This window comes from Myotis nattereri (assembly GCF_964212035.1).
Source record: "Myotis nattereri genome assembly, chromosome: 15".
NCBI classification, from domain to species: Eukaryota; Metazoa; Chordata; class Mammalia; order Chiroptera; family Vespertilionidae; genus Myotis; species Myotis nattereri.
In genome coordinates this window covers 49064112-49091011 of record NC_138090.1, presented here as the reverse complement: position 1 = coordinate 49091011, position 26900 = coordinate 49064112, and the positions used below count along the sequence as shown (strand labels likewise).

General features: G+C 56.4%; 2 protein-coding genes across 2 annotated transcripts; one reads left to right on the top strand and one right to left on the bottom strand.

The window, feature by feature from the left end:
* Positions 1 to 1204: 1204 nt before the first annotated feature.
* On the bottom strand, positions 1205 to 18673 carry NUCB1 (nucleobindin 1). Its single transcript, XM_081106996.1, has 13 exons — positions 18584 to 18673; positions 18053 to 18192; positions 14606 to 14713; positions 11517 to 11649; positions 10363 to 10466; positions 6826 to 7011; positions 6449 to 6539; positions 3690 to 3748; positions 3327 to 3419; positions 3154 to 3246; positions 2847 to 3017; positions 2312 to 2426; positions 1205 to 1998 (listed from the first exon to the last, which is right to left on the bottom strand). The coding sequence occupies exons 2-13, from the start codon at positions 18179 to 18181 to the stop codon at positions 1886 to 1888; spliced, it is 1395 nt and encodes a 464-aa protein (XP_080963122.1). The 5' UTR covers positions 18182 to 18192; positions 18584 to 18673; the 3' UTR covers positions 1205 to 1885.
* Positions 18674 to 18907: 234 nt separating this feature from the next.
* TULP2 (TUB like protein 2) lies at positions 18908 to 26762 on the top strand (the record flags this gene model as incomplete). Its single annotated transcript, XM_081107349.1, has 12 exons — positions 18908 to 18912; positions 20169 to 20220; positions 20629 to 20755; positions 21259 to 21396; positions 21814 to 22002; positions 22946 to 23049; positions 23910 to 24227; positions 25041 to 25153; positions 25667 to 25781; positions 25867 to 25965; positions 26191 to 26362; positions 26604 to 26762. The coding sequence occupies 12 exons, from the start codon at positions 18908 to 18910 to the stop codon at positions 26735 to 26737; spliced, it is 1566 nt and encodes a 521-aa protein (XP_080963475.1). The 3' UTR covers positions 26738 to 26762.
* Positions 26763 to 26900: the final 138 nt, after the last annotated feature.

The following is a 26900-nucleotide window of genomic DNA, read 5'->3' as shown; positions in this document are numbered from 1 at the left end:
ATGGATTCTAGAGAGGGAGAGGGAGAGAAACATGGATGAGAGAGAGAAGCATGGGTTGGTTGCCTCCTGTCCACACCCCAACCAGGGATCGAACCCGCAACCCTTTTGTGCACCAGATGCTCTAACCAACTGAGCCACAGCGGCCAGGGCGAGAGCCATGCTAAATCCTTTGCACACACAGATCAAAAAGGGAGTCATTTTCAGATGAACATAAAGGGTCCATGAGGTCTGATTCTGGCACTTTAAGCCTAGAATTAAAGGTGGGGCAGGAGGCGGAGATGGGTGGGGCTGCTCCAGGGCAGAGGGCTCCCTTCTGGCCAGTGTGTGTGCAGGGCCTCCGGGTGCATGGCGAGTGGCGACCTGACACCAGGAGCTTCCCTCTCCTCGTTCCTTTTGGCGCCCATTGGGGGAGACACTTGCCAACGAAGCATCGCAAATGGTGGGGGGCTGGACAGGTCTCCTTAGGGATGGGAGCCAGGCGCAGGTTCCTAAACACAGATCTCAAATTTCTGGCCAGGACCCCCAAGAGTGTGTGCATGATCCAGTCCTTTAAGGAATGTTGGGGCCGCTACCCCTGTGAGCCTGTCTCCCGCTTGCATCAGAGTCCAGCTCCGTTTCCCAAGAGAAGCAGATCATTGTCATTCAAGTTCAGCGAAGGAGGGCGGGGCGGGTGGTGTGGCACATGTGACTTCCCAGGGCCCTCCCTTGGGCAGCTGGGTTGGCACAGCAGCTCTAGGGGAATGGGCGGGGCAGGTAGCCTCTGTCAACTTCCTCCATCAGCCGCCATCGGGGAAGACAGGTGTGACATTCGGAGCAGCTGCAGCCACTTTGGGGTGAGAGGAGCACAGCACCCCCGTGTCCCCGGCGGGGCCGGATGGGAGACCCTGGTTCCCTGAGGGTTTGCAGCCACCCCACCTTGGGACTTTTTGTTTGGGTGACTGTACCCGTTTCCTTATTGTTTAAGTCTAGGTTTGGGTTTTCTGTCCTTGTGGCTGAAAGGATCCCATGAAGTATCTGTGTGTATGTGTGTGTGTGTGCGTGTGTGTGCGTGTGTGTAGGCAGCGGACTCATCAGGAGAGAACAGAAAGATGCCCGGAGGCAGCCTCTCAGAGAAGCTTGAATTGAATCTTGAGGCATGAGGCGGAGTTGGCAGGTGGCCGGGGATGGGGTTTCGGAGGGAACGGCAGGTACAAAGGCAGAGGCGTGGGCTTGTTCCAGGAAGTGTATTTGGATGGAGCGGGTACACACAGGCCGCACAGCAGTGAGGTAAGGCCGGGAAGGAGGGCCTGGGCCGCCCGCGGAGGCTGCGGGGCGGGAACCTGGTCCTGGGCGGGGTCAGCTCTGGGACCCTCCTGTGGCTGAGTGGGCGAAGGCCAAGCCGTCAGGGAGGGGCCGAGGCTGAGGAGGCTGAAAGCCAGGGGTCAGGGAGTCGGCCCAGCCGTGGGCTACACAGTCTTCAAGGCATCGCTGGTCCCACAAAAGGCAGAGAAAGGTCTCGAGGGACCACCCACGCCCCATAAAGCAGCAGAAACGGGCCGGAGCAGCAGCTGTGGGGTGCAGGATGCTGGAGTGGCCCCAACCCGGAGCAGCGAGGCCAGTCCACCTGCGAAGGCAGGGACACGGCGGCCCCTACGCTGGCTGACCCTGTGAGTGCCCCCACTGGACACCAGGGGCAGGTCCCTGGAGGGGAACAGAGAGCAGGGACCACACACTGGAGGCTGGACGCTAAGCAGCAGGTAGGGGCCTGGGTAGCAAAGTGGGAAGTGCCGCCTCATCCCACTTCCCAGGAGGCCCCGTGTTGTCCTCAGAGGAGGCGGACTGTGACGCTTCCCCGTCCTCCCGGCAGCTGCGTCCGTAGGAGCCCCGATGCCACCTTCCGGGAGGGTCACAGGTGCTGGGCATCCAGCGGGGGCAGCTCCGGGGGCTGCTCAGGGGCCTTCTTTTCTGAAGCAGCTGCTTCCTTCTGGTCCCCGGCTGGAGCTGGGACAGGAGCGTCATCTAGAGAGGAAGGGAGGGAAGGTAGCACTAGACACCCTCACCCTCCTCCCTCAGACCCCAGCCCCTCCTCCCTCAGACCCAGGGTTCCAGGCCCCCAGCCCCTCCTCCCTCAGACCCGGGAGTCCAGGCCTCCAGCCCCCCCTCCCTCAGACCCGGGAGTCCAGGCCCCCATCCCCTCCTCCCTCAGACCCAGGGGTCCAGGCCCCCAGCCCCTCCTCCCTCTGACCCAGGAGTTCAGGCCCCAGCCCCCCCTCCCTCAGACCCGGGAGTCCAGGCCCCAGCCCCTCCCACCGCCTGGGTGCAGGGCCAGCACCTGTGTTGTGGGGCTGGAACATGAGCTGTCCCTCGGGGCCAGGGGCTGGGGCATTGTGGCCTTGCTGCTGCTGCTGCTGGTGCTGCTGTTTCCTCTGTTCCATTTGCAGAACCGCCTGTGGAGTGGGGTAGGGAGGGTAGGGGGCGGTTACACAGGCAAGAGGGTGTGAATCTCCCCATCCTGACACGTGCTCATAGTCCCTTCTCTATGGGGCTTAGTTCTTCCTCACTGACAGTTGGGTTGAATAATAACGACCCCGTGCAGCCTCCCTCGTCATGGCCCGGGTTGCACCTTGGGAGAGAAAAGCCCTCCCTGAGCTCTTACTGGAACCTGCCCTTGTCCCCGCTTTTCCCACTTCCGCCCTCTCACACCCCTGCCCTTATCCAACATGGCAGCCGTGGAGGCGTCAGGGCGGGACTTCCGCCCTCACTCAAGATGGCGGCAGCCATATGCGGAGGATCGGTGGCTGCCCAGCTTCCGGGCACCCAGGCCCAGGCCCCAGGGGCTGGAGGGCGGCAGCGACCGGAGGCGTCACCTGCTGCAGCTCTCGCTTCTGGGCCTCCAGGCGGCCCTGGGAGCGCCCCAGAGCCTCGGTCTCCTGGCTGAGGCGCTGCGCCTGGGCATTCAGCTCGGCCTCCCGGGCCGCCAGCTCCTCCTCGAAGCGCCTCAGCTCCTCCTCCGTGTAGGCGGGGTGCATCTCCACCGTCTGCGGGCGGACGGGATGGGCCGTGAGCAGGGGCTCCAGGCCGGCCACCCCGTCGGAGGGCTCTGCCCGTGGAGGAGGCGGGGAGGCGGGGGCCGAGCAGCGGCCTGGGGCCGGGAGAGACACGGCGGGACCTTACCTCCCAGCCCTCCCCGGTGTCCCCGAAGTCCTTCCGCTGGGTGGACGCGAGGAACTCCTCCAGGGTCACGAGGCGGTCCTGGTTGGTGTCCACCTGGGAGCCGGGGACGGGTCAGCCACAGAGCTGCCCCCCACCCCCGCCCCCACCCCCCTCCAGGGCCGGGTCCCCCTCACATTCTTCATCACGTGCTCCCGCATGCGCAGCCGCTCCTCCTCCATCTCCCGCATGTCATCCTCCTCATTCTTCGGGTCATACACCTTCTCCAGCTGCAGAGGCCAGCGGGAGGCCGGCAGGTTGAGGTCCGGGGTAACCTCTCTCCCAAGCCGCTCCACCTCCCCACCCCAGCTGACGCCCATTGGCCCTTGGGGCACCCTGACGTTCTTGGCAGCCTTTTTATTTTTACTCTTTGCCCCTGGGCCTGCTGGGAGTTGTAGTTTTCCCTGAACGTATTACCTGGGGGGGGGGGGGGGCGGCTAAGGAAGGACCACGTGGCCGATCTGGGCATCCCCTGCAACCAGGGCTTCCCGGACACTCACCTCCTTGGTGAAGAGGGCCTCCAGCTCCTGCTCATCCAGGACACCATCACTGTTGATATCTGAGGGGAGACGACACATATCTTAGGGGACTGAGGATGGGGTGGGTCAGGTCCTCGAGGGACCAGCTGGAGAAGGAATCTGGGCAGATACGGGATCTGTTTTATTTAGAGGACGGGTAACAAGTCTCCAATGGTAGAATGGTGGCCTCCAGCGTTAGTGCCCCCCAGGCCTGCTGCTCGGACAGTCCATTCCCTTCTAACCAGGGTCCCAAGAATGGAGCAGATGAAGGTGGGACCGCTGTCATGCAGGATGCCTTGATCCCTAGCGCCTGGTGACATGGGCCAGGATCAACCCCTCTGTGTACAGGATCCTGGGGTTTCGGGGCCTCTGCCTTCCAGAGAGCCAGGCCAGGGCCAACTCCAGGTGCCAGAGGAGCCGGTCCCTGCCAACCCAGCTCATACAGCGCATGGGCTATGCTCACTGCTCCACCTCTTCTGCTCACTCAGGTCAGCACCCACACTCATCCTGCTGAGGTGGCTGGAACCCCTGACCCTGAAAAACCAGTGGTTAATTTTTAGTTCACGTCTAACTTGACTCTGCCTGTGGTTTCCAGAACATCATTCTCTCCTCTCCCGCTCCCCCTCTCTCCCTTGCTGGCTTCCTCGTCCTCCTGACTTCTACACCTTGGTACATCCATGGGCTCAGGCCCAGGGCCTCGTTTCTGTCTAATCTTCAGATCTGTTCAATAAGGGAGCCGCTAGCCACATGGGCTGTTAAATTTAAATAGATTAATATTAAATAAAATAAAAATTTCAGTTTATGGCCCTGGCCGGGTTGCTCAGTTGGTGAGAGCGTCATCCTGATACGCCAAGGTTGTGGGTTTGATCCTTGGGTAGGGCACATACAAGAAACCATTGAATGCATAAATATGTGGAACAACAAATCAGCATTTCTCTCTCTCTCTCTTAATTCAATAAATAAAAATTGAAACAAAAATTCAGCTTATCAGCCTACTTGCTACAAGTGAAATGCTGAATAGCCATATGTGACAGGTGCATTTTCCATCATTATAAAGAGAGTGCTATTTTTTTTTTAAAAAAATTGTTGATTTTTAGAGAGAGGAAGGGAGAGGGAGTGAAACATCAGTGTGAGAGCGAGACATTGATCAGCTGCCTCCTGCATGCCCCCTACTGGGGACTGAGCCCACAACACAGGCGTGTACCCTGACGGGAATAGAACTGGCAACCTTTTGATGCGCAGGATGACCCCTAACCAACTGAGCCACAACGGCCAGGCACAAAGCGAGTGCTATTGGCCAGCACTTTCTTAGATGTTTCCTCCAGTCCCTCAGCTTTCCATGCCATCCCTAAGCTGCCTCCACACCTGAATATCCAACTGTCTACTCTTCATCTCCACGCACATGTCTACCAGCCGTCTCTAATGTAACGGAAACCCCGTTCCCGATCTGCCCTGCCAAACATGCTTGCTCTTTCCATTCAGTTTTCCCAGTTTCTCAGGCCAAATACCTTGGAGTCACCCTTGACCCCTCTGTTCCTTCATAACGCTAATCCAGTCCATCTGCAAGTCGTACTAGCCTGACCTGCAAGATGAATCCAGAAACTGATCACCCTTCCTTCCAGCCACAAGCACCTCGTGCTCTCTAAGTGGGCTCCTGGCTTTGGCCCTCACACCTACAGTCTGTCCTTGACACAGCAGCCAGATGGAGTCTGCCAACCTTTAAGGCAGAGGGTGTCAGTCCGCTGCTCAAAGCCTTTTTGTGGCGTCACATGACACAATGAAGTCCAAATTCCTTACCCTGGCTGTGACCTTGGACAGACCAAGCTCACTCTTCTTGTGCTTGCTGTTCCCTCCACCTACAATGCTCTTCCCGCAAATCTCTGCAAGCCGCAGCCCCTCAATCACTGAGGTCTTTGTGCAAATCTCAACTCTCTAGAACTGTGCGGCCTAACACAGCAGTCACTAGCCACATGGGGCCAATTAATTCCAATCAATAACCATCTAATTAAAGTCTCATTTCCTTGACATTATGTCACAAAAAGACAAATACTGTGTGATTTTACTTATTTGAGGTAGCTAGAGTAGTCAAATTTATAGAGACAGAAATAAGAATAGAAGGTACCAGAAGCTGGGGGGAGGGGCAATGGGAAGTTATCTATACATATAAAAGGCTAAGTGACCGTTCGGTAGCTATGACATGCACTGACCACCAGGGGGCATATGCTCAATGCAGGAGCTGCTGAGCAACAGCAACTTTGCAGAGTGCCAGGCCGAGGGCCCCAATGGTGCACAAATCCGTGCACCGGGCCTCCGGTTGATTAATAACGAGTTTCGGTTTCACAAGGACCAGTTACACAGCAATGGGAATGTACTTAACATACTGAACTGGACACTTAAAGATAGCTGAGAAGGGAAATTTTATGTTACGTGTGTTTTACCAGACTCACAAGTCTTAAAAAATTTATCGACTCTAAGGACACAATTCCTTCGTTGTAAGAGCCACATTTCAAGTGCTGCATGGTCACGTGGGGCTGGTGGCTGCTGTACAAAGACCATTTGAACATAGAGTATTTCCATTGGTGTGGAAGGTTCTGCTAGACTAGACAATGCTGGTCTAGAAAACCTTCCCTGACCAGGCTACCAAAAATGGTCATCCTAGGCTCTTAATCCCGTGGTCCTCATTTCCAAAGGTCAGAGCCTCAGAACTCAGCCTGGGTCTTGGGACGCCCTCCCCACCTTACCATGCAGTATGAAGAAGGTCTTGGGGTTAAACCTGTTGGGGTCCAATCCATCCAGCTCCTCCCACACCTCCTTCAACTGGGCTTGGCTGCCCTGTGGAGGTAAGAGCGAGGGGCTCGTGAGTTAGAAGTCTAGGTCCTATGGGATAAAGCTAGAGAACCCTTTATGCTCCCACCTCTGTTATTCCCCTTAAGCTAGAAAACTACAACTCCCAGAAGGCCCTGGGCAGAGGTAGGTACATTAAAAGGGACTCTTGCCTCGGGGTCTGCTGGGAGTTGTAGTTTTTCAGCTACATTCTTGCTTTATGGAACTTAGGGAATTAGACATAGGGGGATGGGGGGGAACAGCGGGGAAGGTGGGTAGGAATGATGGTCCTTACAGGCACATTGACTTTGGGGTGCTCTCGGTGCCGTTGCTGTTGCTCTTCCAGCTTCCTCTCTGCCTCCTTTCGCTGCTCCTCTCCCAGCGACTCCAGGTAACGGCGTCTCTCATGTTCCTTGAGCATCTCGTAGCGTTTGAACTCTTCATGATGGGCTGCATCGAACTGGGCAAGGTCACGGGTGGCCTGGGGAAAGGCAGACAGTCACTCTCGTCTCACCCCTATGTCCAGGGTCAAATGCCAGCACCAAATGCCCAACCTCCAAATGCCAGGCCTTTGACTCTGAACCTGGCCCAACCTCCACCCTGTCCTGGGTCGCATGTCCTGACCTCACAGCACTTGGTCTCTGACCCACTCTTGTCCCATAACACAGCCTCTTTGTTCAAAAGAGATGGGGAGGGTTACTTCAACTCACCTCTTTCAAGTCCCCCACAATGTCAAGATCTTGGAGGAATAAGTAATAAAAAAAACCCACACAAGGTGTATTTAATCTGAAAAGCAGCATAGCTTGGGGGTAAGGAAGATGAGGACTCTAATTATTTTGCTCAGAATTCAAATCCAGGCTCTGCTGTGTGAACAAACCCCACTAACTGTGTGATCTTGGGCAATTAACGCAGCCTCTCTGTGCCTCAATTCCTACCTCTGAGAAAATGGAGATAATACTACTACACAGAGTTGAATAGTGTCTCCCTCTCACAAAAAAATTCATGACTAGCCCTAGCTGGCTTGGCTCAGTGGATAGAGCATCGAGCCTGTGGACTGAAGGGCTCCAGGTTCGATTCCAGTTAAAGGCACATGCTGGGGTTGCGGGCTTGATCCCAAGTAGGGAGCGTGCAGGTGGCAGCCAATCAATGATTCTCTCTCATCATTGATGTTTCTATCTCTCTCTCCCTCTCCCTCCATTCGTCTCTGAAATCAATAAAAATATATTGGAAAAACAAAACAAAACTCATGTCCACTCAGAACGTGACCTTATTTGGAAGTAGGATCTCTGCAGATGTAATCAGTTAAAATGAGGTCCTACTTACTGGATTAGGATGGGCCCTAAATCTGATGATTGGTTTCCTTATAAGGAAGCTACAGAGAAGTCCCAGAGAGACCTGGGGAGAACGCCATGGAGGCAGAGACGGGAGTGATGTGTCTGCAAGCCAAGGAATGCTGGCAGCCTCCAGACGCTGGAAGAGCAAGGAGCAGGTTTCTCCCGACAGCCTCTGGAGAGAGCACAGCCCTGGCAAAACCTTGGCTTTGGCCTAGTGATACCAGTTTTGGACTTCTGGCCTCCAGAACCGTGAGAGGACACATATCTGCTGTTTTAAGCCACCGAGTCTGTAGCAATGTGTTTCGGCAGCCTCAGGAAACTAGCACATCTAGGAAGACCCTTCTCGACCTCTGACCTACACTGAATAATACATTTGTGTTAAGCGACTACGTTTGTGGTTGTTAACGGAAGCAATAGGAAGCTAATGCAGCTGTCGTGTGGGGAATAGACGGTATAGCTGGGGTTCCCATCCCAGGGCCACTGTGGCCCACAGGAGACAATGGTCAATGTCTAAAGTCATTTTTTGGTTGTCCCAACTAAGGGAGGCCTCCTGGGATCTAGTGGACATAGGCCAGGGATGCGGATAAACATTATCCAATGCACGAACAGCACCCACAACAAAGAATCATCCAGCCCCAAATGCCAGGAGGGCTGAGCTGGGAAACCCTGCTGGTAAGCATGGGAGGCAGAAGCAAGGTGCTCGGTGAGGAAGCAGTGATGGATTTTGAGACCAGGGGAGTGATAGTGGGACTGGAAAAGCGGACAGTTTCTCGAATGTTCTGGAAACAAGTGGCAAAAACAGCCAAGGGCTGGGCTGGACTCAAATAGCCGCTGCTATTATCTTCGCGGCCACTAGGTGGCGCTCCAGGAGGCCAGGAAAGCAGGGCCCAGGCCAGGCTGCGGGCGGATTCTGTCCCCACGGGAGGGCAGGGAGCAGGGAGAGGCAGGGCATCCCTCCCGCACTTGGCCTTTGCAATGGGCGGGGCTGCAGATCCCGTTTCTCAGCGGAGGATGCATGTGTTCCGGTGGCTGCTGTGACATTACCATGGACTTGGTGGCTTAAAACAATACACATTTATCATCCTACAGGCTGGAGGCCAGAGGCCTGAAATGAGTCCCACTGGACTGGAGGTGTCGGCAGGGCTGTGCTCCCTCCAGAGACTAGAGGAGAACCTGTTTCTTTGCCTTTTCCAGCTTCTAGAGCCGGATTCCATGCCGTGGCTCCTTCCTTTACCTTCAAAGCCAGCAGGGAGCGTCTGGCATCAGGGGGTCACACTGCAGCCGAGACCTGTACTCCAATCTCCTCGGCCTCCCTCTTTCAAGGGCCCTTGCGATGAGATCTGGGGCCCACCTGGGTGACTCAGGCTCATCCCACCAGCTCAAGACCCTAAACTCAGTCACGTCTGCAAAATCCCTTCTGCCTGAAATGGTCACGTATCCACTGGTTCCATGGAAGAGGGTGGGGCATCCTGTTTTGTTTTTTCTAAAGATTAAAAAAAATATTTATATATATTTATATATATATATATATATTTTTTTATTGATTTCAGAGAGAAAGGGAGAGGGAGAGAGAGATAGAAACATCAACGATGAGCGAGAATCATTGATCGGTTGCCTCCTGCATGCCCCCCACACTGGGGATCGAGCCCACAACCCGGGCACGTGCCCCTGACCAGGAATCGAACCATGAACTCCCGGTTCAGAGGTGACAGCGAGCCACACCAGGTGGGCTTTTTTTTTTTTTTAAATATTTAAAAAATATATATTTTTAAATTTGATTTCAGAGAGAAGGGAGAAGGAGAGACAGAAACATCGATGATGAGAGAGAATCATTGAACAGCTGCCTCTTGCAGGCCCCACACTGGATTCGAGCCTGCAACCTGGGCATGTGCCCTGACCAGGAATTGAACTGGGGACCTTGATTAATAGGTCAAAGCTCAACCACTGAGCCACGTTGGCCGGGCTTTAAAGGTTTTTGAATTGAGTTTTGAGAGAGAGAGAGAAAGAGAGAGAGAGAGAAAGAGAGAGAGAGAGGGAGAAAAAACATCTTTCGTCGCCTGCCCTCCACCAGGGATCAAAACTGAAACCCAGGCATGTGCCCTGACCAGGAATCAAACTGGCAACCCTTCAGTGTGCAGGATGAGGCCAACCAACTGAGCCACACCAGCAGGGCGGGGTGGCACATCTTTGGTGAGGGCCATGACTCTGCCTACCACAAGGGCACAATGGGAACAGCCCCCACCCCCAGTCACATGGAAAGACAAACCGAGGAGGGATTTGAAACCAGCTCTTGGTGGAACTGAGCCCCTGCTGCCTGCACCTCTGCTCTCCTGCAGAGACTCTGGAAAGGGTTTTTAGACACCACCAGGCCCGCTTCAGCTGCCGACCTCAGAAAACGCCAGGCAGAGGTGAGCGGGCTTGTGTCCTGGGCTCTGCTCCCCTCTCCCCCTCCGCAAAGCTCCCTCAGGCCTCTGCCTGTCGCTCCCCCCTCACGCTACCGTCTGGATCAGCAGCTCCAGGTCTCGGGCCTCGAACGTGTGCTGATTCTGAGGATCCAGGTGTTCAAACTGCTTCAGGAGGCTCAGGTGATCCAACTGTACATCTGGATGAGGGGAGAGAAAGGAAAAAACCCACTTCATAGAATGTTCTTCCTTTCAAAATCCCTATCTTGGGCCAGATGTGCTCTAAACGAGGTTACAGAGGGCTCTGAGGAAACCCAGAGGGAAGCCTGATTGAACCGGGGGCAATCAGGAGGGCTTCCTGGAGGAGGTGGTGCCACAACCGAGTGTCATGCTTCTGACAATAATAACCATAACAACAACTATCATGTATGAGTGCTTACTATATGCCAGGCCCAGCACTAAACACATTAACTTTATTAATGCATTAACTTTTCACAAGTACCTTACAACAGAGGCTCTATGGTCTCCCATGTTACGGATACAAAAACTGAGGGCCCGAGAGGGGAAGTGGCCCGTCTCAGCCACCATCTAGGCAGTGGCAGAGCGAGGCTTAGACCCAGCTGCCTGGCTCCGGGGCACATGCCCTCAACCTGTTACGGGTTGAATTGTGGGCCCTAAAATTCATCGGTTCATGTCCTAACCCGTGACCCCAGGATGTGACCCTATTTGGAGAGAAGGCTTTTCCAGAGGCGAGGAAGTGACAGTGAGGTCATTAGCGAGGACTCAAATCCAGTCTCACTGGCCCTGCCCCCCCACCCCTATCCCTACTCACTGGGCCCTGCCCCCCAGCCCCACCCCTGCTCACTGGCCCTGCCCCCCAGCCCCACTCCTGCTCACTGGCCCTGCCCCCCAGCCCCACCCCTGCTTACTGGGCCTGCCCCCCAGCCCCACCCCTGCTCACTGGGCTCCTGCCCCCCAGCCCCACCCATGCTCACTGGGTCTGTCCCCCAGTCCCACCCCTGCTCACTGGGCCTGTCCCCCAGCCCCACCCCTGCTTACTGGGCCTGCCCCCTGCCCCACCCCTGCTTACTGGGCCTGCCCCCCTGCCCCACCCCTGCTTACTGGGCCTGTCCCCCAGCCCCACCCCTGCTTACTGGGCCTGCCCCCCTGCCCCACCCCTGCTTACTGGGCCTGCTCCCCAGCCCCACCCCTGCTCACTGGGCCTGCCCCCCTGCCCCACCCCTGCTCACTGGGCTCTTGCTCCGCGTCCATCTTGGCCTTGAGCAGCATCCGAAGCCGCGACACCTCCTGCCGCTTGAGCTCGTCCAGCTTGGTGCGGACATGATGACTGACAAAGTCCAGCTCCCGGCTCAGCTTCCCGCTCTGGCCAGAGAGAGGGGACACTGGTCAGGCTGGAGGCTCAGGACGGGGCACTGTCTCTGGCCTCCCTGGAACCTTCCTCATGCCTCCCAGGGCTCCACAGAGGCCCCGAGACAAGGTCCCAGCCCCTCAGCTTGGCCTTCGAGGCCCTGCCATTCCTGTAGCCCCACCTCCCGTCACTCATCCAATCATACTCGGTTCCAGCCACTCTCACGGGGTGTAGGTCCCCAAGCTCAAGGCCCTTTGCCACCTCAGGGCCTTTGCACACGCTGGGCCCTCTGCCGGGGAAGCTCTCCCACCACTGCTTCCCAAGCCTAACCAGACCCTCCTGTCCTGCAGACTCAAAGCAGATGGCAGAATCCCCCCCAACAACCCTCTGGGCCCTGCCACACACACACACACACACACACACACACACACACACACACGCACACACGCACACACATGTGCACACACATGTGCGCGCGCACACAGAGTCACATGCACACACATGCGCGCGCGCACACACACACACACACACACACACTGTGCGGAGCAGGAGGCCTTCGCCGAGCTGCCTCCATTATCACTTAGGATTATGTCTGTTTCTCAATCCGAGCCCCCAGGGCTCTCCAAGGACCCCAGGACAGAATTCCTGGGCTTGCCCTAGCCCCGTGGTTCTCAACCTTCCTAATTCCCCGACCCTTTAATACAGTTCCTCAGGTTGTGGTGACCCCCGATTTCATTGTTAAAAATTGCACATAATGAAAGCATAGTGATTCATCACAAAAACAATATGTAATTATATATGTGTTTTCCAATGGTCTTAGGGTCATTTGACCCCCAAAGGGATCACGATCCACAAGTTGAGAACTGCTGCCCTAGCTAGTTTGGCTCAATGGATAGAGCCTTGGCCTGTGGACTGAAGAGTCCCAGGTTTGATTCCCGGTCAGGGCACATGCCTGGGTTGCGGGCTTGTAGGAGGCGTGCAGGAGGCAGCTGATGAATGATTCTCTCTCATCATTGATGGTTCTCTCCCTCCCTCTGCCTTCCTCTCTAAAATTATATTTTTTTAAAAAGAAAAAGAATTCCCGGGCTCAGCACTCACCCACCGCCCCAGCCCCGTCCGCTGGTCTCTGTCCATTATAAGGAACCGCCAGCAGCTAACGTACCGGAAGCTTGGTTTGCACACACAGCTCCTCCCGTCTCCTCTGAAATGTCAGGGCCCCACCCCTCCCCCACCCATTTCACCTTCTATAACCGCCCCCTCCCCCAGAATCCACCCTCCCCCGGGTGTCCTTCCCTAGAGGCAGCCTCTCGCTTGTCAGACCGGACGGGCCCTCTTTGGGGCCTCCCCGGGTCCCCCGCCTAAACCACCGCTCAGATCTCGGATGGCTTCCTGTCACTCATGACTCAGTGGGGCCCCCGAGCCCTCAGCACAGTCCCTGAGCCACGCTCCGCGCGGGACCCCCTGGGCCTGTCCTCTAGGTCTGCCCACAACCCCATGTTCCAGGCGAACAGAGTGAGGCCCAGGACAAGCCTCTTGCCCAAGGCCCCTCAGTGAGGCTGGGCGGCCAGGGTGCAACCGCAGCGCCAGCCCCCTCCCTGCATGACCGGTCCCTCCACCCCCTTCCCTGCTGGGCCTCACATCGGGCTCTGGCGGTCCTAACCCCCAAACCCTAACCGCCACCGATGGTGACATCTCCCGCAGGCTCCCCACGTGCCTGGCGCGGCCCTTGGGGAAATCACCGCTGATTTGCACAACCACCCTCACAACGGAGAGGGTGTTACCAGCCTCGGAGAGGGTGTTACCGCCTCCGTTTGCTGAGAAGGAAAGCAGCTCGGACCCCGGGAGCGCAGGCGGGGCTGGGCTTGGAACCCGGCATCGGCCGGCCCTGAACCTGCGCGCCCAGGGGCCTCTGCTTCTGACTTCGCCTCTCAGTGGTGCAACTTGGGGCAAGCCCCGGGGCCTCTTGTGCCTCAGTTTCCCCAGATGGGCAGTGGGAGGGGTTGGGCTCGGCTGTCTCTGCTGTTACGTGTTTCTCCTCAGGGGCAGAGTGGACAAGGACAGACAAGGGCCCCGGGAATGCTGGGAGGTTTTTTGGGCTTGTTCCAGGTCCTGGGGCTTCTCCTGGGCCCAGGTTTTGGAGAACTTGAATGTCTCCCCTAGAAGGGACATTTTTAAAAAATATATATTTTTATTGATTTCTGAGAGAAGGGAGAGGGAGAGAGAAACATCAGTGATGAGAGGGAATCACTGATCGGCTGCCTCCTGCACACCCACACCGGGGATCAAGCCCGCAACCTGGGCATGTGCCCTGACCGGGAATGCAACCGTGACCTCCTGGTTCATAGGTCGATGCTCAACCACTGAGCCACACCGGCCGGGCAGAAGGGACATTCTGACAGCACCCAGGGAGGAGTGTGTGTGGTGGGGTGGGGAGACGGGGCGGGGCAGGGACTTGGGGCGCTGCCAGGGGGATGGGACAGGGCGTGCGCTTTGGGCTCAGGGGGTGAGAGCCGGGCCCACAGAAGGACAAACCCTGGGCTCAGGACCTCAGCATTCTCCTCTGTGAGATGGAGGTGATCAGGGCTGATCCTTCTCAGGCGGGAAGCGCTGTGCTCAGTGCTAAGGACACCACTGTGGCTGTTGAAACCCTGGGCAAGTCTCACCTGGGGCCATCCACCCTGGAGCCCCGGGGGCAGGTCCTGTGACACCCCATTTTACAGATGGGGAAACTGAGGCACAGCAAGGGGCGGTCACATAGCTGATACGTGGCAGAGCTGAGGCTGGGAGCTGCGACATCTGAGATACTACACACTCTGGGTTCCCCAAGTCCCTTCCCAGGTGTGTGACCCGGAGAAGCGATTTCTCCCCTTGCGAGGGCTGGAGCCACGCGGCCCCTTTAAGGAACCCGGTCCTTCCCAAAACTCTGCCCCTGAGCCCGTGCCCCCTCCTGCCCCTCGCGCCCAGCCGCACCTTGATATCCTCGGCGTTGGCGGCCTGCAGCTTCTCCCGGAAGTGCCCGTCCGTCTCCAGCACGTTAATGACCTCCTGGAGGTAGCGGTGATAGTACAGACCTGTGTCCTGCGGAGACACAGAGGAACAGAGCGGCTCAGTCCCCGCCTGAAGGGGGGCCCAGACCCGGCTCCCCCGGCATCTGCGGAGGGACCTAGAGAGCCCCCACTTGGAGCTGGGGGCTCGCCCCCTGGATCAAGGCTCTGCAGCCAGCAGACGAGTCCTAACCCCCATCTGCTCTGTAACCCAGGAACCTGCTGACCTCCAGGCCACAGCTCCCACCTCTGCCCAGGTCTGTAGTGGAGACAAATTGTGTCACAAGGGCAGACACAAGCCCAACCCCGCTCACAGGGTGGGGCTTACCCAGCAGACACACTGGTACTTGTCAGAGTTCATTCATTCATTCATTCATTCATTCATTCATTCATTCAATTAGCATCCACTGAGCCCCTACCATGTGGCAGGTGCTGCCATAGGGGATACAGCAAGTGAACAAGACAGACTGAAGCTCCGGGCTCCTGGCCCCACTGCTCAGAGCTGCGCAGGAAAGAAAATGAGATACACAGCCTGTGTATGATAAGGATGATAAGGATGCAGAAGACACTCCGCCTGCTCTGGCTCTCACTACATCAGTTGAGGAGCACACAGTAGGTGCTTATACAAGGTAAGCGAATCCCCCAGCTATGCCACTGTGGGTGCACTCTTCCTACTGTTGCTAAAACAAAGTATCACAAAGTAAGTGGCTCAGAGCAACACACAGTTCATTCTCTCAGCGTCTGGAAGTCAGAGAGCAACATGGGTTGGCGGGGCTCAGTGGGTTCCCCAGCCTCCAGGGAAGAGCATTTCCTTGTCCCCCCCCCCCCCCCCCCCGCTCCCATGGGCTGCCTGCACTCCTTCGCCCATGGCCCTGCTCACTCGGACATCTCCCACCATCACATCGCCTCTGACGCTGACCTTCCTGCCTTCCTCTTAGAGCAGCGGTTCTCAACCTGTGGGTCGCGACCCCTTTGGGGGGGCGAAGGACCCTTTCACAGGGGTCGCCTAAGACTATCGGAAAACACATCTATAATGACATATTCTTTTTGTGATGAATCACTATGCTTTCATTATGTTCAATGTGTCACAATGAAAATACATCCTGCAGATCAGATATTTACATTACAATCCATAACAGTAGCAACATTACAGTGATGAAGTAGCAACGAAAATAATTTTATGGTTGGGGGGTCACCACAACATGAGGAACTGTATTAAAGGGTTGCGGCATTGCCGAAACCGGTTTGGCTCAGTGGGTAGAGCGTCGGCCTGCGGACTGAAAGGTCCCAGGTTCGATTCCGGCCAAGGGCATGTACCTGGGTTGCGGCCACATCCCCAGGAGGAGGTGTGCAGGAGGCAGCTGATTGATGTTTCTCTCTCATCGATGTTTCTAACTCTCTATCCCTCTCCCTTCCTCTCTGTAAAAAACCAATAAAATATATTTAAAAAATAAAAAAATAAAGGGTCGCGGCATTAGGAAGGTTGAGAACCACTGTCTGAGAGGGACCCTGGGCTCACCTACATGACCCAGAATAACGCTTCCATCTCAAGATGCCAACTCAGTCACACCCGGGGACACCCTTCTGCCGCAGGAGGTGATATATTCCCAGGTTCAAGGGATTAGAAAGGGGATGTCTCTGGGGACCATTTTTCAGCCACACACAGTGGGTTGAAATCTTGTTAGGTAGGACTGCCAGGATGCCTAGTGTCCTGTGTTTGTACTTGCCAAGTCTGGCAAACTTAGTCCCTGAACAAGTTACTGAATCCCTCTGTGCCTCAGTTTCCCCATCCTCCTGTTGCTGTTGATGTTTATAACATTCGGTGCTTTCCACTAGTCTCCGTGTAAAGACATTCTCTATCATGGCCCACAGGGCCCCGTGGGACCTGCCTCGTCCCGTCCCCTCTTTTGCTCAGTCAGCTCCAGCCACCCTGGCTTCTTCCGCCCAGGCTGCTCCCTCTGCCTGGAATCTGAGGTTCCGCCCTGAACTTCAGATCTCACCTCAGTGGCCATCACTCCTCGTGTCCACTTGCAGAAGCCCAGAGAGCTAGGCTGGCCTGTGACGGGACTGGGCTTGCGTTAGGGCTGTGCTTGGCTCATAGAAGATGCTCAAGAAATGTGTGGAGCCCTAATCGGGTTGGCTCAGTGGATAGAGCGTCGGCCTGTGGACTGAAGGGTCCCAGGTTCGATTCCGGTCAAGGGCATGTACCTGGGTTTCGGGCACATCCCCAGTGGGGGGTGTGCAGGAGGCAGCTGATCCATGTTTCTCTCTCATGGATGTTTCTAACTCTCTATCCCTCTCCCTTCCTCTCTGTAAAAAAATCAATAAAATGTATTTTAGAAGAAATGTGTGGAGTGAATGAGGAAAAGGGAGCCCTTCTGTCTCTGCAGAGATCTCTCTGGGCAGAGGCCTAAGTCACTGGGTGGGGACCTGCCACACAGGAGCCTGGCACAGTGTGTCCCGGAGATAGTGACGTGCCCGTTCCTAGTGGGAGGATCCTCCCTAGTGGGAGGATTCCGGTCATAAATCAGGACGCTGGCCTTGAGGAAATCTTTCAAGTTCCAAGTACCAAATGCCCTAAGACCAGCGGTTCTCAACCTTCTGGCCCTTTAAATACAGCTCCTCATGTGGTGACCCAACCATAAAATTATTTCCGTTGCTACTTCATCACTGTCATGTGGCTACTGTGATGAATCGTCATGTAAATATCTGATAGGCAGGATGGTCTTAGGCGACCCCTGTGAAAGGGCCGTTCCGCCACCAAAGGGATCGCGACCCACAGGTTGAGAACCGCTGCCCTAAGACCAAAGGTTTCCTAGCGTTGGATAAATACCTACTGGAATTACCTAACCGGGCGGTGTATAAGCCTCTTTGTCATTTGAACTACAACTCCCAGGAGCTCCAGGAAGTGAGAACTGCCCAATTAGCTAACAACACAACACCTGTGTAAGGTGCTACTGGGAAATGTAGTTCTTTTGTTCAAATTCCTGCTTGAGGAGAGGGGAGTCTTAAAAAAATAAAATAAATAAAAAACACTCCCCAAAACAGAGAGGTTTAGGGGTGTGAGTAGAGGTGGGGTGTTGGGGGGCGGGAGCTGATGCCGACTTTTCACTTAACATCTGGCCTCATTTCCCACAGTTCAGAGTCAGGGACTTGGACATCTGCTCCCGCAGCCCGCGCCCCCCGCCACCCCCCATCGCCCCAGTTTTTCATCAAGTCAAAGCCCGGGGACGACAAAGAATGGCCAACAAACTCCCAGCCGTGTCCGTGGGGGGAGTAACCCCCCCCCCGGGGCCAGGCGTCCGCGGGACTGCAGCCCCCCCCCCCCGCCCCCTGCGAACACCGGGCTGGGGAGCAGGACAGGGCGACTCACCGGGGTCTCGGTCGCGGGGCTCCCCTCCTTGGGCGCCCCCCGATCCAGGGGCACGGCCAGGGCAGCGCGGAGCAGCAGCAGCGGAGGCAGCAGCAGGAGGAGGGCTGCGCGGGGCCCGGCGGGAGGCATGGCGGCGTGACCTGTGCGGGCGGGGAGTGGAGAATGTCTGTTCCAAGCCGCCTCCTTCCCTGGACCCAGAGGTCAGGCCCGCAGCGCCGCACGCTCTTCTTCCCTCCAAGAGGCAAGAATCAAAGCGTCTCGTTTCCCGGGACCCAGCATCCCGGAACGAGCCTCCGGCCTTTCCTTCCTCAGACCCAAGCGTCCGGGCTCCCTGCACCCTCTTCGCTCACTGACTCAGGAATCCGGGATTTCAGGTCTGGGGCGATCCAAGCCCCCAGCCCCCTTTTATCCTGGGACCTCGGAGAGCTGGTGCCCAGCCCGTCTTCCTCCGGATCTCAGCCTCCAGCCCTCCAGTCCCCCACCGCCCCTCCTTCCTGGGACCCAGGCGTCCAGAGACCCCCGGACCCTCACCTCTCCTTCCCCGCAGAGGGCGTTCTCCCGGGCTGGGACCTCCGCTGCGTTCTAGATTTCCCCCCCAAGCCACGCCCACTTCCCCGCCGAAGACCCGCCTCCCGCTATCTGATTGGTCCACGCTGGCTCCCGCCCGCTTCGTTCTTGCCTCGTGGCCCCGCCCCTTGTCGAAGTCGCTCGCCTTTTCTCGAAAGGCTTGCCTCCTTTTCGCGGAAGCTCCGATTCTTGACGACACATTTCCTGCCTTTTAGGGCCTAAAATTTAGGCGAAAGCGGTACGGAGACTTTTAAAGCGAACTACAACTCCCCGTCGGTCCGGGGTAAGATGACGTAACTTCCGCACCATCTTGGCCCCTTTGCCTCATGGGAGTTGTAGTTTTCTCGTTTGTGTTTCTGCCCTAGAAGTGGCGGCGGCAAGTTACAGATCAATAGCAATTGTCCAGGTCGCCTTCTAAGTTTCTTATAGGAGTGAGAGGGGTAGAGCGAGAGACTGCGCTGAGACATCTCCGGGGTCCCTTTAAGGAACACTCGCACCCCCTTCCAATTTAGAACCCCCAGAGCAGGGTAGCCTGGCTGCGGCAGAAGCCAGGGGTCATTGCTCCGTTGGAAGTTGAGCGTGAGGGAATTGGAGGGAGGGGATCCCGGTAGATCCCAGAGGGAATCCCTCCTCCCTCGGAGCCCTCTTTATCCCCCAGCTTTATTTCCCGGAGACCCAGAGATTAGGTCCCCAGCTCCCCCCAAAAGTCGTCAGGTATGTTTAGAAATTGGCCAGAGGGGCAGAGCGCTGGGGCGTGAATGTGAAAAGCCTCTGCAGGCACCGGGGAGGATAGAGGGGTGCTGGCGGTCTGGTGTTTGGGGCCCAGATTTCTGAGTTCCCACGCCTGGGTGTAGGAGAGAGGTATTTGGGGGAGAGAGAATTGGACTCCTGGGCCCCTGTTAGTGCCCCAAACTGGAATAAGGCTGCGGTTTCCCTGGACAGGAGTAGGTGCTGGAACCCAGGTTTCCTGGTTCCTGGATAAAATGTAGCGCTTAAGATCAGACGTTGGGGGTTGGGGGGGGGGGGCGCGGGGAGGGGGGCGGGGACAGAGCCCATTGGGAGGTGGGGTCTGAGTCCTGACTTCTCATTCTTGTTTCTCTAGAATGTCTCAGGAGAACGACACATGGAAAAAAGAGTGAGTAAGGCACCGGAGTGGGCAGGACTGGAGCAAAGGGGTGCACAGAGCACTGAGCGTTTGACTGTGCCCACGCACCCTCAGCTCTGGCCTCATAAGGGCGTTTGCAGGTTCAGCACCATCAGCCTTGCTGGGAGGGGCTGGGGACCGGGACCTCTGAGTCCTACCTAAAGGGAGCAGCCTGGGATGAGGACTAAGGGGTCAGAAAGGGGAGGGGCGTGGACTCCTGAGCTCTGAGACCCGAGGGCCCTGGGATCTCTGGCTCCTGGATCCAGACAGGCCAGTGCTGGGGGAAAGAGCTTTAGACTCTACCCCTTCTGTGACCTCACAAGTGCCCAGAATCCTAACTTAGGGGGGCTCTCGGGCATCCAGGGTGCCTTGCTTAGTCTTGTCATAAGCCTGCCTCTCCCTCAGGGTCCTGTGGGACGAGCTCGCCGCCATAAGGCTGCAGAAGCTGGAACAGCAGGTACTGTGCTAGGAGTCCTCACCTCCCCCCCCCAACCCGGGGCCCCTTCATAGCCCCCCAGGAGCCCCATCCCCAGGGATCGCCCTGGGCGGCCTGGCCCTCCGTGGCTCTCTTGAGCCTCAGGTTCTGCAATTGGGAAGTGAGAAAATAGGAACTCGAGATCCTAGAGAAGTAAAGCTTGGGGATGAGGCTCCAAAACTTCTAAGGAACAAGGGCTCGGAGGGGACCAGGTGCCAGGACCCCTGGTTCTCAGGAAGGAGGAGACGAGGGACTGAGGGCTTGGGTTCCAACAATTCTCCCACGGATGCAGGCCGCCCCTTCCCCAGGGCTCCCCTTCCCCAGGCCCATTTTCACCCGAGTCTTCCGCAGGACTCCTGGCCCCCACACACCCCTTTCCCGCTCCCGCAGCGGCGGCTATTTGAGAAGAAGCAGCGGCGGAAACGCCAAGATTTCCTCATGGTTCAGGCCAATCCTGACGCCTCCATGCGGTCCAGCCGACCGCGCCTGAGGTCGGAGCGCCTCGCCGGGAACAGCGGTGAGGAAAGGGTCCGACCGCCTCGAAGGCCAGGAGGGAGGGGCCTGTGGGAGCCCGGCGGAGCCCGGCACAGCCCGACTCACAGCCAGTGGGGACCCCAGGGAGAGCGCGGGTGCGGGCCCTTTAAGGCCACGAGAGGGCGGGGCTTGTTAGAGTTCTGGGGCGGAGCCTGAGAGACCCGGGGACCAACCAAAAGCGCGGGGCGGGGCCTGGGAGAGTTGGGGGGCGGGGCCTGGAAAAGCGGTTCCAGGACTGAGACTGGCAAAGCCCGGGGACCTGGGTGACTTAGAAACCAGGTGCTACCGACGGAGAACCCGGCGGGGGTGGTGTTCGCGAGGAGCCACAACTTAGTGGTCGGGCCGTCCTGGTCGGAGCCTTGGAATGAAGGGCGGGTTCTGCATGCGTCTCGGGGGTTTGGGTGGTCGTTCAATCAGGGACTGTGTGTGGGAGCCCAGGGCGGAGGCAGATCTTCGCCGTTTAGGGGCCTCTGCACTGTCTCCCAGGCCTCCGGAACCCTTTCCTCCGGGAGAACGTGCCAGAAGCACATCTGCACGCTGGTACCCACAGCGCCCAGGGCATCATGAGCTGTGGTGGCGATGGCCGCCCCGAGCCCAGCCCCTTGGCATCCCCGACGGAAGAAGGTACTCTCAATCAAGCCCTTGGACCGCCTATGCTAGAACTCCACTCCCACTAGAACCCAGGCGTCTGGAACCTCAATCCTTGATCTCCAATAGAGCCTGGAGTGCAGACACCCACTCCCCCGCGCCCCAGGGGCTCTGAAATCCACACCAAGTCCAGGTCTTTTTTTAAAAAAATATATTTTTATTGACTTCAGAGAGGAAGAGAGAGAAAGAGAAATATCCATAATGAGAGAGAATGATAGATCGGCTGCCTCCTGCACGCCCCCTACCGGGGATCGAGCCCACAACCCGGGCATGTACCCTTGACGGGAATCGAACGTGGGATCCTTCAGTCCGCAGGCCGACGCAATATCCACTGAACCAAACCGGCCAGAGCCCAAGTCCAGGTCTTGAACCTTCTCCTTCTCCAACACCCAGTCATTTCAGCCTCCAGCCCTCCCCTCCCCTGGGATCCCAGCCTCCAGGTGCCTTCTCTCTTCTGCCCTCCAGACACGTCCTATCCCGAGTTGGAGGAGGTCTTCGTGGAGGATGTTCCCACCTTCCGCCCGCCTTTCAAAGGGCCCCCAAGGATAAGACGCAGGGGTTGGGTACCCCACGGACGACGTGGTAATTTGAGGGACATAGTCAGGCCCTCTGCTCCGAGTGGCAAATCCTCCCCCCTTTTGTAACAGCTTTTTGGAGATATAGTTCACATACCATACAGTTCACTCATTTAAAGTTTACAATTCCAGGGTTCTTAGTATATTTACAGAGATGCGCCCCTATTGCCACAGTCAATTTTCCTGCATTTTCATCACCCCCAGAAGAAACTGTACCTCTTATCAGTCACCACCCCCCTTTCTCCTAGCCCTAGGCAACCACTAATCCTAGATTTGCCTACTCGCCACATTTCAGATAAACAGAATAATACACAATATGATCTTTCATGACTGGCTTCTCATGTTCGCATGTTTTTAAGGTTCATCTACGTTGTAGTATTATAAGTACTTCATTCCCTTTTATTCTTTTTTAAAAAATATATATATTTTTATTGATTTCAGAGAAGGGAGAGGAAGAGAGAGAAACATCATTGAGAGAGAATCCTTGATAGGCTGCCTCCTGCACGCCAGCTACTGGAGGTGGAGCCTGCAACCTGGGCATGTGCCCTTGACCAGAATCGAACTTGGGACCCTTCAATCCACAGGTTGACGCTCTATCCACTGAGCCATCCCAGCTAGGGCTTCCCTTTTATTCTTTAATATTTCATTGTAATGACACTTTATTCTCACGACAGGACTATTTCGCTATTGCAAAACGAATCTTAATTATCACTGCGAAACTCCACTCTCTCTCCACCCCCATCCTAGATCCCCAGTCTCCCCTCTGCTCTCTCTGGCACAAAGGGAAGGGGGAGCTCAAATCCTGTTTGTCCGTCGGCCCAGAGCAGGCAGAGACTCCTTGACCTGTGTAGACCCTCTGCATGTGGGGGAGGTGAGGTGTCTGGCCAGTGAGGGCGATAAGCTACCACTGGTGACCCAGGTGTCCTGAGCTGTCTGCTTCCATCCCTTAGGGTCCAGTACAGAGGACGATAGCGAATCGCAGGACGGTGGAGATGAATGCGAGTCGCCTGGAAGGGATGATGATGGGGGAAGTGGAGACTCGAGCTCCAACAGGGTGAGAGATGGCACAGCCCATCAAGACAGAGGAAGAGGAGGGTGGTGCTAAAACTCTGCAGCCCAATCAGAGGCCCCTTTTACTGGTGGATAGAACCTGTGCTGACAGCTCGCAGAGGCTCTGAGTGCCTCATTGACCATCTAGAGAGGGTTTGAAGAGATGTGAGCACAACAAAACCCAGCCCACCGAAAAGCTGTGAGCTGGGGGGGGGGGGGGGGGGGGTGACACAGCCATAGGGAAGGGCCAGTTGGCACTCACTTTGGCATTGATGAAAGTGAGATACATAGCTTTAGTTGGGCTCTGGCCAGTACGTTGAGTGGTTAGAGCATCGTGGGTTGCAAGTTTGATCCCCTGTCCCGTCAGGGTGGGTGCAGGAAGCAACCAGTAGATGTGTCTTTCTCGCATAGATGTTTCTCCTCTTCTCTCCCCTTCTCTCCCTTCCTTCTCTAAAAATATCAACGGAAAAAATATATATCCTCCGGTGAGGATTAAGAATAACAACAACAACAAATAGTTTCAGTTGGGTAGATCCGGGCCATATTAAGTTATCTAGATCGAATCAACACGTGTTTTAGCTGAACGGGCCTTGCAAAAGGAATTCTCCAGTCGGTAGATGGAGTGAGCCAGGCAGCAGAGGGAAGCCAGTGGGGTTTGGCTGGGTGGAAATCTTTAAAGGGATCGACCAATCAGCAAGGGGCCGAGAAGTTTGACCAATAGGCAGAATACATGGTCGAGAGTGGGTGTAGCCCTGAGCTGGGATGGCCAATCAGTGTGTTACTAGCGGGGGATTGGGGCGGGGGGGGGGGGGTGGCGGCCTGGGTCTGGGCTGCACTTCAACTTGCATTTGGCCTGTGGGCCAGGGAGAAGACCTGGAGGAGAAGAAAGAGGAGTCGGAGTCCACAGAGAGGAATTTCCCAGGGCTGGCTGACGAGAAGATGTCCGAGGCCCTGGAAAGCGAGGGCGGCGGGGGCTTCGGCAGTGCGCGGAGCTCGCCCCTCTCGTCTCTCCTCGCCCCAGACCCGCGGCTCATCGCGGACTTGGAAGAATACGTGTTGCGGCCGGCGGTGCGCGGCTGCACGATGCAGTGTTGCATCAGCCGCGACAAGCGTGGCATCGACAAGGGCATGTTCCCTTTCTACTACCTCTACTTGGAGGCGATCAACGGCCACAGCCGGAAGGTGCCGTCTGGCGGCGGGGGCCGGCCCCCACCTCTCAGGGGCTTGACTTTCACGAACCCAGGCCTTGCTCATCACTGAGCTAGGACCTGTCCACCCCAACTCCAAAACGTCACAGAACCGAGCTCCTTAGAGCCCAGTGGCAAAGGCCCTGCCCGTCCCACAGCCGAGGACCTGCCCCCTGTGGAGCTGGGCCCGGCTTTTTCAAACTCAGGCCACGCCCTACCGGGGTCCAAAACCTCACCCTTACACACCCTCCAGAACCCATCTTTGTAGGTCCGAGTCTGGCCGCTTCACGGTGCCGCCTTTGCTATAAGGCCCCGCCCAAGCCCCTCCCTTGGTGGATTGCTTACTATCCAGAGCCAAGCCACGCCCCTCTCGGCCTAGCCACGCCCTTCTCGGCCTAGCCACGCCCCTCTCTGTGGCTGCCCCTCAAGGCACTCTCTCTCTCCCAGAAAGGGCTTTTCCTACCCAGAGCCAGATCCACTTTTCCAGGATGCAACACCTACTGAAGACCTGGTGCCATGTTCAAAGGGAGGCTCTTCCCTGTCGTCCGGAGTCAGGCCTGCTAGTCAGGTTCTCTCCTGCCTGGGCTCTCCCTGAAGGGGAGACATTAAGATGTGTAGCTCCCCTTCAGGACCCAGCCGGTGACTTCCTTCAGTGGGAACTGCACCTCTCAGCAAGCCCGGGGACGCTTATTGCCCCGTCACCCTTCCCTCTGTCCCCCCCACGGACATAACGTTTCCTTGTCTTTAGACCCCTAGCCCTCGCCCAATCCCCGAAATCCAATCTGATGGGCTGTTCTTTGATCCACAGCACTTCCTTCTCGCTGGGCGCAAGAGAAAAATGAGCACAACCTCTAATTATCTAATTTCCCTGGACCCCACAGACCTGTCTCGGGATGGGCAGAGCTTTGTGGGCAAAGTCAGGTAGGCAGAGCCCTGATGTGTGTGAGAAACAGATGGCAGGTGACAGGGCACCCGGGGGAAGAAGGGGAGAATTGAACTACATTTCCCAACAGGCCATAGGGCACAAGGCCTACCTGCTCTAGGAAGGACCTTTTCTCGTAGGGACGGGTGGGCTCTGGAGTTCTTCAGGTTGTAGCCCCAGGGTGGTTAGAAATAGAACTGGAGGTTTTGGAGCACAGGCTGGCCTTTAAGACATTTGACTTCTTGAAAGGCAAGGGGCTGGGACTCCTACGTTCCTGAGTAGGAGTTTCCTCTAATACTAACCAACAGGTATTGGAAGAGGGTTCCTAAAGGGCGGAGGCAGGAAATGAAAAATCATGGATCGCAGGGCTGGGACTGTGGCTACATGGAAATGAGTCTTACGTAGTAGAGGAATGATGGGAAGAATTGATAAGATGGCATGGGAAAGAGATTAACGTACAGCAGAACGGTAACGATTATTATTTTATTCTGGCCACCGCCTTCCTGGAGTAGATCTAATGTCTTGGGCACCAAATTCACCATTTTCGACAATGGGGTGAATCCTGAAAAAAAGTATTTCATCCCTGACACTGGCCGGATCAGGGAGGAGCTGGGCGTTGTGTGTTACGTAAGTATCCCGGAGACTAGAGAGTGAATGGAGCAGATGGTGGGGAGGGAGAAAGAGCCAGGCCAACTAGAGCATGATACCCTAGGACACCAACGTCTTGGGATTCCGAGGACCCCGGAAAATGTCTGTGATCATTCCAGGAATTGATGGCCAGAACAAGAGAATCAGCATCCAGCCACAAAATGTGAGTTGGCTGAGGTTGAGAATCTCTGGGTGGATAGGGGAGGAAGGGCTATGTCACAGGCCCTAGGAGGTCCTAAGGGAGCAGGTCACATGTGCAGCTGGGAGGATCTTGTCAGATTCATATGTCTCAGGAAGGGGAGGCTAAAAACTCAAAATTGTGTGTCCGGAGGAAAACGAAAAGCCTAGTTTGTGGTAGGTTAATCACGCCCCCTGCTTTGCCCTCTAGGAGCGGGACTGCCTTATGAGTCGCATCCAACGGGGGGCCAACCAGGGGCTGGTTCTCCTGCAAAACAAAGCCCCATCGTGGAGCTACGAGACTGGCGCCTACGTGCTGAATTTTCACGGTCGAGTCACTCAGGCCTCGGTCAAGAACTTCCAGATTGTGTATCCGGATGACCGTGAGCTCCTAGGAACCCGGCTGGGGGGTGGGGGGCGGAGGGAACGGGGATACCAAGGGACAAGAACTACTACTCCCATCAACACTTCAGGTTTTCTCTCAGCAAGGCCCACGCCACGCTGTTGCAAAGCCTCTTGGGAACTGTAGTTTAGGCGGCCCTCATAGGATTTCTGGGCAAAGTAAGGGCGCCTTAGGGCCCGGGCAGGGTAAGAGTCTGACTAGGTTTCTAACTTGCTCCTCAGCCGACTACTTGGTGCTTCAGTTCGGCCGCGTGGCCCCGGACATGTTCACCATGGACTTCTGCTTCCCTCTTTGCCCCCTTCAAGCCTTTGCTATCTGCTTGTCCAGTTTCGATGGGAAACTGGCGTGTGAGTAACCCAATAAAATATAAGACTCTCCACAGCGCCGGTGCCCGCTCATTTGGAGAACGGCCTCCAGCGTGCCTTCTTTTGCACCACCTTACTGACAACCAACACGTATTGGACGTGTTCTGGGTTCTGGGGAGTGGGCTGTTGGGCAGCACCTGCTCTGGTGGCACT

Excerpts from the sequence above, each read along its gene's own strand:
- NUCB1 (XM_081106996.1), bottom strand. The coding sequence starts at position 18,181 with ATGCCTCCCGCCGGGCCCCGCGCAGCCCTCCTCCTGCTGCTGCCTCCG. Across the intron at positions 10,467-11,516 it reads GGACGCGGAGCAAGAGCCCA|ATGTACAGTTGGATCACCTG; the intron begins GTGAGCAGGGGT and ends CCCCTCATCCAG. Across the intron at positions 2,427-2,846 it reads AGAAGCGAGAGCTGCAGCAG|GCGGTTCTGCAAATGGAACA; the intron begins GTGACGCCTCCG and ends CCCACTCCACAG.